The following is a 9,250-nucleotide window of genomic DNA, read 5'->3' on the forward strand; positions in this document are numbered from 1 at the left end:
TAGTTGATAATTTTCTTTGTTTCTTAGGACAAATACATCTACACACATGGTTGGGACATAGAAAACCCCCTTTCCCATTGAATTTCATTTACTATGTTAGGTCATAACGTAGTATGCTCATGCACGTGTTTCTACGTTCACGAATTGTCCACACAACACAACGTCGCGTCCGATATCCAAAGATTTACTTTAGGGAGGTCCATAGTTAGACACACAACACACAAATTATGCAACTACTCAGTCTACTCGTACCTGAGTTCATATAACCTAGTATGTTTGCTAGTCTAATTGGTATATTAACTATGAAACTCACCAATCTTCTTGTATATGAGATATACTGCAGCAATTGCAAGTTCACCAACAAACTACACACACACACACACAAACACAATTCATAGTTTCAGCTTGTTCTTTTGTGTCATCTTAAAAACAATCTTTTGCTGAACAAGATGGCCTTTCGGTATTAGCAAGAGTTTCGCAATCATGATTTGCTTTTGTACACAATCTCATCATCATCCACATCAAATGCTGGATTACAGAGGCACCTGAAGAGTCTACCAATGCCCTGCCATAAGAGAAATGCAAGAGTGATATTATGGTGCATGTTTTTTCTATCTCAAAAAGAAAGAACAAGACAGTTACTGATTCATGTGCTTTTGGTTCTGAAGTTATCTGGGTAGCAGTTTAACCACTTTAACTCCATTATGCCTTCTGGTTGGCCACAAATGAATTCAGAAATTTTACATTCTGTTTTTCATCCCTTTCCTTTCTGATTTTCTCTATCCTGTGTCGATAATGAATACTCCACGCTTCAGCTCAAAATGAGAAAGCACCGGAGGTAGACAAAAGAGGAGGAATGTGCAAAGTTAGACGTTAATCTCCAATGAGCAAAATGTTTCAACCTAAACGTGTTGATCAACAACGATAAACGAAGTAAATTGGTAGGAAAAAATTAAGCCTTCACCCTGGAGTTCAAGCTGATTAGGAGTTGGTATTGGGAGGAATAAATCTGTTGTGCAATTAAGACAGAAACTCAGACACAATTCAAGTATCAGGAGGAACCTACGATACAGGCTTGTGAAGGATTTTAGGTGAAATTTAACCATATGTATTCGAGGAAACAACGAACTTACTTGTGTGATCATAGGAGTTCGATAATTGAGCGGTCGTGGGGAATCCTCTTCATCACTGCTATCGGAACTGCTTTCATCATCGCTTATGTGAGAACCAATTGTCTTCTTTGATGTTCCTCCCCTTTGTTTATCCTTTTCCCTCTGAGAGAACAAAAGCACCACCAGATAACTTCGGATCATCACTCTCATAAATGCAATTCATCGGGCAAATAAACATATTTACCAAATCTAGTGAATGTACTCCACTTGCAATACCAAACAAAAGCAAAGTAGGATATGCATGAGACATGGAAATTCCTCATTTACATGGTTAGCACTTAGCATGAATAAAAGTCGGAAGACTATAGCATTTACAAGATGTGAAATGTTTTCATGCGAGCCAGTCATACTCGTCAAAGGGTTTCAATTTTTGGTAGGCTAGTTACTTGTATTCATAAGCAACTTCATTGTTACATCTATTGTACCTGAAATATTTTCCCTAAATGTTTTAGGGCCATAGCACGGGCCTTAAGTACTTCTCTCCTAACATTACTTTCTTGCAGCACCTGCAAACAAATCAAGAATCTTGAGTTCGAGCATAGTTCACATAAGCATAATAAGTCCTCAGTGTAAAGCATGTAAGTTTGTTCTTCTTTTGCCCATGGTGAAAAGTAAAACTGAACCCTTCTTAACCTAAACCAACGAACAACAAATTACAGATGAAGTAAACATTGCAAGCCCATGTCGTGAACAATGATTACATATGGAAGATGAAACAAATAAAAACTCACCATCTGGCACACATGTAAAAGAGTGACTTCAATATCCACTACATTCAATTTCCATAATGAGTTCATCAACGTATCCTTATTCAACCTTAAATGTGATTGAAGGTCATTTTCGGGGCCACTACCGTCCATTTTGAACTGGCGACGAGTGTCTTCTTGTAGTTGCAACAGCTGAAAAGCTCCTGGAGCCATTATCACCAAAGAATTCAAGATAATTGACGAAAACAACTTCCAAAGAGGAAACTAATAAACGAAGGTGGTCTCTTTGATTATGTCATACCTTTTGCTGCAGTGATCTGTGATTTCCAGAAATGTCCCTTATTTCGAACCCATTCTGCCACAAATGGCACCCCAAGATATTTGGCTTTCTTTCCCAGCTCTTGTGCTGCCTGTCTTGCATATATATAGCCGATAGTGTGCAGAATATCAGCTCCAAAAGCTGTGTTTGCAACAATTGGAAATTCGCTTACAACATAATCAATTCAAACACTTTTTTGAACGGCAATAAATTCAAACACTTGGGAAGGACAATTTATGCATTGATATGAGTACATAGCAAAAGTAATTATCCATTCAGGATAAGGTAGCTGGAAGCCTCAAACAAGCCTGACCAACTGTTTCCAAGAATTTTCACATTAAGATTAAACTCCATTAACCTGAGGTTATGGATTGAACATCAGAGCAACCACTTTGTACATATAATGCCAAAGTCTAAGTCTGCACCAGAGTCTACCCATCGCAGATACCAATCATATGGGGAGCAAACTAGGTGTATTTCTCATATAGATCCATGGATGTGAAGGGAAAATGTTACCTTCTTTATCTGACAACATAAGTTCTGGTGTGAAACCGTAGAACCTGATAGTATGAGAAGTTACTAACTAATGATTCCACATACAGACATGCTCATTGTTGCCCATAACACTATAGTTTATGTGAAAAAGAACAACAAATGAATTGGCAGTGGACTGCTTAATTAACCTGCATGAGAAAGCCGTTCTGCTTCAGATTCAGCACAGCGCACAAATCCTACTTTGTCGCCTCGAACATATTGCTGAAGCAAACCTTTCAGAGTTCTGGCAAGCTTTTCTTCTCGTTCTTTTTGAAAAGCCTTCATCACATAGTTGACAATAGATCAATGGGGCAAGATAAAATGATATAATAACTTTATAAATCATGGTGATTCTCAACTGATGGGCCGAAAGACATCAAACAAACGTCAATTTTCACCAAGATAATCATGAGTAAGTTCATGACATAAATGGCAAACCCGTTTTCGATAAGGGGGTGAACCACTCATTCAGAATTGGGAATAGTGGTGGCTGCTAAAACACTTAGATGAAGCTGTTTATAACTGCTTACGAATATATTCGGTTGAAGCTGGACATAGACTCTCACTCAGACTAGCTACTTCCAAAGACAATTTAGCCCACCAAAAAAGAAGAGGAAAGACAAGACAATCACAGTTCCAATACATGGTAAATTTGGAACATACTTGCCTTCAACTTATCATGTACTTTTTCAGGATTGTCAATTTCACCAGATAACTCAGAGGAAGCCATTGTTGCCACAGCAAGATGTCCAATATATTCCTCAAACAGTTCACTTCCAAAAAGAAGAGCAAAGACAGCAGTAGGGTCAACCATGGCCTCCCTGAAAAAATATGAATTAAAACTAAAACTTTAGTTATCACATGTATGGAAACAATAGCCATTAACAAGCAATAAGTCGTCAGAAAGAGGATATTGTGTAGCGAGTAACAAAACTCGAATATCTAGTATTAAAAGTAGAAAGGCAGAAGGGATGACTTTATAGTATATGTCCTATATGCATAGTTATTGATGTAATAGAATCATAACATAAAGTGCAGAAGCCCTCCTCTCTTCCAGAAATCTTCATCACTTTTGTCCACGAAAGTTGGATCCAGCATACTAGATTACTGTGGTAAGTAGAATAAATAGCTGCGTTTAAGGCAAGATACAAAATTTGTAAACCCTTGCACTTACAAGTTACAACCAACAAGGCAAAGTCTCAAAATTGTTGTCTGGTTTATATTTAGCCAATGGTCTATTACTACCAAAAAAAGAAGTAAGTTTCTTGCACTTCTTTGCCTTTTCTTTTTGTGTCTTTATGGTGGCTTCTGTAAAGGATAGCAAATTGAACAAAATCGACACGAATCTCAAACCAAATGGCAATTAAAGAGCGAACATGGGAATTGATGCATATAGTGTCCTACATATTAATATTTTAAAAATGGAGTAGGCTTACCTAGATATGCAATACTTTCCATTTCTATCATAGGCATCCCTTTGCCCCGGGTCACTCAAAACCTGATAAGCTTCACCCAGTACCTACTGACATTGAAAATCACTTAATCATAAAGGAGAAATTGTAAAATATGGAAGTACAATTCACCAAAATCTTAATTAAGACACCTTCCAGCACACACACTGCATCTTGAAAAAGATATACTAAGGGATAGTCTCATTGTTAGTGAATTCTTCAGTTCACAACCAAACACTTACTCGAGAAATCTGGACAAGAAGGTAAATGAAACAAAGATGAATAGGAAACAGTGGACTTGCCTGAAATCTTTCTGCAGCTTGAGGGTCATTAGGATTTTTATCCGGATGAACTTGCCTGGCCTGTTCAAATAATGCTAAGGTTCCGTAAATGTCATGACCGTAGTTGTAAGTCAAAAACACTTCATTACCATCAATATAAGTCCCGGTAATTAGTAGATAAACAATAACTTTTTAGACTTAAATGCAAGTTTAGTCTCCATTGCTGAATGCAAATGTCTAGACTTTTATAGATGGTAACCCAACATAACGATAGATAAGGATATTCATGTATATCTAGCTCAACTAAGCAAAACATATATCACAATACAGTATGTGACATCCCCACCTCTACCCCTCGGATGCACTTGAACTCAACAAACCAATGAAATCATCGATCATGTCAAATTTGCCAAGAAAAAAAAAAAAAAGTTACCACACTGAGCATTAAAAGACCAAGAAAACTATAAATCATATTCAGCACATTCATTCCGACCACCATTGCTCTGACATAATTCTTCCTATATAACTTAAGGGTCATTCTATAGACAGCACTGGGCTGTCAAAAAGCCAACAAAAAGATAGGAAAGAAAAAAAAAAAACTAGAACACAACTTTTTACACATTTCAATACACTTTCACACATTTCAATACACTTTTTAAATCTTAATAATAGCCCACTGAGCTGTTTTTGCATTTTCCATAACTTAAACACCAAGAAGATACTCATCCACGACACAAAGCCTCAAACACAAAAGTTGAAGCCCTTGTAATTGGTCTAGGAGAGAGTTTGGAAGTGCAAGGCTCTAATAGTCTAACAAATGGTATCATGGAGCTGGTTTTGGGTTTGACACTGAGACACCACATGTTGGTTCATTTTGAGGGGTGGAGCAAGGAAGGGAGATTGTTAGGTATGGGAGCAAGCAATCCAACTCATTCTGGGGACACGTGGATGGAAATCGACTCTAGTCCCCGAATGGAAATCGACTCTAAGGTCCACTTTGATCTAGGGCTCAGAACATCGGATAAGATTAAAAATCTTGCTGAATTCGCACTTTTCGTGTTCGGATGTAAACCATAAAAAAGAGGTTATACATATCTGTCAAACAATCAATCACAGAAAGGCGTAGTAGGATATTTAGAACGTGAGATGTGAGAACTGGGGGTTTTATGGGACTAGTCATCCCAACATTTGGAAAAATGCTGATTTTGTACTAAGTTACTAACTCCATCGGATGATTAAAAATCCCTAACTAGTTTAGCCCGATCAAACAAGGTGCAAAACCTGAAGTCCTCTCTGACATCAATTGAGAAGGTGAAACCACAAAGAATCAAACTCGAACCTGCTAAATTTACTGAAATCCCGCGTTTACAATCATATTTATAAGCCAGTGTGCCCACATACAAGTCATTGAGTTGATCTCGATTCATACAACACCCATACAGCATAGTCCCACATATACTACAAAACAAGAAATCAACAAACATCAATACGTTAAGGCTCCGTTTGGGTGGTTGTGGACTTCAAATCAAGGGATTTCATGTTCGACTTTGGCAAAACATAAGAGACTCAGATGTAGGTGGCTTGTGAAACTAGAGTGCAAGATGGATTAAAGGCAGAAGAGTTGCATATTGTTGGGATATAACTAAGTCCTTAACCGCGAAGAATTTCGAATCGCTTCAATCAAACAGTGATTTCATACCCCCATTATACCCATCACGATAAAGCTCCCAAACTCTACGTCGAATCCACACGTATACTTTCAAACCAAAAATTTGAGCTTTTTCCATCTACTAGTAATGTCAAATCCCTTGAGTTGAAACCCACATCAATCCTATGATCAAACTTGGAATTTCTCAAAAAAAAAAAAAAAAACAGACCAAGAAAATACCTTCAAGTAATAAGCCTTGCGGATTTCCTCCTCAGAAGCAGAAAAGGTAACCCCAAGAACATCATAGTACTCTGTTTCTTTCACCATTTCTTGTTCTCCCACAAGACCTCCCCAGAAATGGGAAGTGATAGTTTAGAGAGAGAGAGAGAGAGAGATGAAAAAGGTGGGGGAAGTGTGTGAAGAGGTGGTGGGGGGATTGTTGAGAGGCACTCACTGCCACGAGACTTCACTTTGCCTTTCCAGTTCTGAAATCAAACTTTTCTGATAAACAAATGCTTTTCTGAAAAGCTTTTCGCGGGAGGAAACAGTATTCTAACCGCCACTTTGTGGTGCTGATCATATCTTTGTATGCTTTGGGAGTTATATATATTATAGATACACATGCATATACAAGTATGGACTCTTTTTTTCTTGCCAAGTCTAAAAGGGTGGAGGACGGAGCGACCGGGCATAGCAACTCTTCTTTGATAGCAACTCTTCCGTGAGAGTGACCATAGGACTCTAGACACACGGCGGCCCTGGGACGGACCAAGGAGCCTCAGCAACATCCACCACACCAACGACTAGTGGACTACAGCTTCGCAGGAGTACCAAGTTCGTCGTTAGCTCGAACCCGTGACCTCTTACGCCCACCCATGGTGTACCCGTATGGACTTGAATCATATGCCGTCCTACTCAAGATCATACCTTTTTCCTTTTACGCTCCGGGGTGTTCAGACTAACTTGCGCGTACCTCAACTAATCTATTCCATTTAGGTAAGAGTGACAAATTGAACGCAAACTCATTAATCACCCACTAACATATAGACCCAACCCAATCCATTTGTTAGCTGAACTAGAATGGGTCCAACCCCATTTACTAATGGGTCTTAATTGCATTTCAATTGGGCCAGGCTAAATGACCCAATAGGCCTAGACATGACCCACCACATGACTTAATGGTCCAATCCCTTTTTTTTTCTTTTTCGTTTTGTATGTTTTGTTTGTTTTTTTTAAATTTTTGTTAGATTTGCGAGATAATTTTTTGATTAATCATCCGTCATGACAAAAGGAGTCTAAGTACAAAATTATGACTAAAAGCGGAAAAAATTCAATAAAGATGAAAAAATATATCAAACAACAATCTTTACATTAATATTTTCAACATTGGTCCATAATTTTATACTTTTTCGATCTTCTTGTCAAGACAAATAACTAATCCCTAAAAAACAAAATGCTAAACAAACAGTTATGAAAAATAAAAAATACCGAAAAAAGTTATGGACAAAAAAGTTCACAATAATGCAACCTGAGTTCGCATTAAGAGCGGGTTCTTGTAAACTTATTTTTTTTCTTCGTTTTGTCTGCTTTGTTCGTCTTTTTGAATTTTAGTTAGACTTACGTTATATTTTTTGGATTAATCATTCGTCTCGACAAAATGAGTTAAAAAAGTAAAAAAAAAAAAAAATTATGACAAAAGCAAAAAAAAAAAAAATTAAAGATGAAAAAGTACTCCTATCAAACAATTGTCTCTTTATTTTATTTTTTCCTAAGTGTCGTCTTATTGGTTTAAGGCGGGTCGGATTTGATTTTAAATAAATGGATTGGGTTGGGTATGAGTAATTGGATTCATAACTAATGGATTCTAAATGGGTCAATGATCCATTAAAGACCCAACTCATTTATAACTTGCTCAAATTGACCCAAACCCACCCGTTTGACACCCCTACATTTATGTCACTTATGTAGGCCAAAGCTCAATGATTTGAGTTGTTTAGATGCAGCATAGATTGTATCATACAGTTCAATGATTCGAGTTCTTTAGACACAGAACCAGCTGAGAAAATTATTCATATCAAAATCAAAATTGATCAGGTATCGATTTTAGTCTATATGGAAAACATTTGTCAGAAGGTAATAAACAGTTGACACAATTTATTACTTAAGCAAGTTTCACAATTTTATTCAGTCAACTATCAATGTTTTGTCAACTTGGATTTTTGTTTTTATAAATGATCTTCCTAGTAGACTCTACTGAAAGAAGGGTCAAACAACAAAGATTTTATCCCAACTCCCACTGAAACCCAATTCCAAACAGGACTACAGCACCAATAATTTACCAGAAATCGAAGAATAAAATACAAAATCTCTAACAAAAAAAAAATGCAAAATAATCTATCATAACATTTAATTCTTAGGATTATAGAATTGAAAACCATTAAAGTTATTAGATACCATCTGCAACGCTTCCTGCTTTTTTATGCTTGCTTGCCATATTTTGCATTTTCTTTCAGCATTTAGATACAGCTTTTAGAGTTTTAGTGGGCTGGGGTTTGGATTGGTGTGGACTTTTTTGGAATGTGGGGCTCAGGTAGGGTTGATTAATTAGTTTTTATGGAATTGATTCAGAGCCCATTTTACTTTATTTGTCAAGTGGGTTGGCATTTACCAACTAAAGCCCTCCCTTGAGGTCCTCCAACCTATGTGATGTGAGGCAAATGGAAGCATACCTGCCAAAGGTCACAAACCCATTTATAGTGTATTTCCCTTCCTCTTTCTTTAGTTAGAAAACGCTTCATTGTTCGAAAATTGGGGAAGTAAATTTCTTCCAAGCAAGTTGCATTTCATTTTCAATTTTTTTTTTTATCAGAGAAAAATTCCATTCAATATCAACGCCATCCGGCACATATAAAAGCTCGTAGGCAAACAAAGATTCTATCACAAAATACAAGAATAAAGCAAACTTACCATAATCTAAGACACGAGCACAAACATTATAAAGGCTCCACGACGCGTACTGCAAAAGCAAATCAACATGAGGTGTCGGCATAGGGTCCGTCCAAGATTTAGTAGTAGAGGATCCCTAAGGGAACCCCGGCTCAAACCATAATAAGATAATACAGATGAAATCATCAAACG

The 9,250-nt window shown here is 37.2% G+C and overlaps 1 protein-coding gene across 1 annotated transcript; it reads right to left on the minus strand.

The window, feature by feature from the left end:
* Positions 1 to 280: 280 nt before the first annotated feature.
* Positions 281 to 6,684, minus strand: LOC131306585 (chaperone protein dnaJ 10). Its single transcript, XM_058332913.1, has 10 exons — positions 6,353 to 6,684; positions 4,486 to 4,545; positions 4,169 to 4,251; positions 3,400 to 3,553; positions 2,882 to 3,011; positions 2,181 to 2,339; positions 1,904 to 2,082; positions 1,598 to 1,678; positions 1,134 to 1,274; positions 281 to 565 (listed from the first exon to the last, which is right to left on the minus strand). The coding sequence occupies exons 1-10, from the start codon at positions 6,437 to 6,439 to the stop codon at positions 482 to 484; spliced, it is 1,158 nt and encodes a 385-aa protein (XP_058188896.1). The 5' UTR covers positions 6,440 to 6,684; the 3' UTR covers positions 281 to 481.
* Between the last annotated feature and the right edge of the window lie 2,566 nt (positions 6,685 to 9,250).

This window comes from Rhododendron vialii, chromosome 11a (genome assembly GCF_030253575.1).
Source record: "Rhododendron vialii isolate Sample 1 chromosome 11a, ASM3025357v1".
NCBI classification, from domain to species: domain Eukaryota; kingdom Viridiplantae; phylum Streptophyta; class Magnoliopsida; order Ericales; family Ericaceae; genus Rhododendron; species Rhododendron vialii.

Excerpts from the sequence above, each read along its gene's own strand:
- LOC131306585 (XM_058332913.1), bottom strand. The coding sequence starts at position 6,439 with ATGGTGAAAGAAACAGAGTACTATGATGTTCTTGGGGTTACCTTTTCT. Across the intron at positions 3,554-4,168 it reads GGAAAGTATTGCATATCTAG|GGAGGCCATGGTTGACCCTA; the intron begins GTAAGCCTACTC and ends ATATTTTTTCAG. Across the intron at positions 1,275-1,597 it reads ATTTAGGGAAAATATTTCAG|AGGGAAAAGGATAAACAAAG; the intron begins GTACAATAGATG and ends TTGTTCTCTCAG.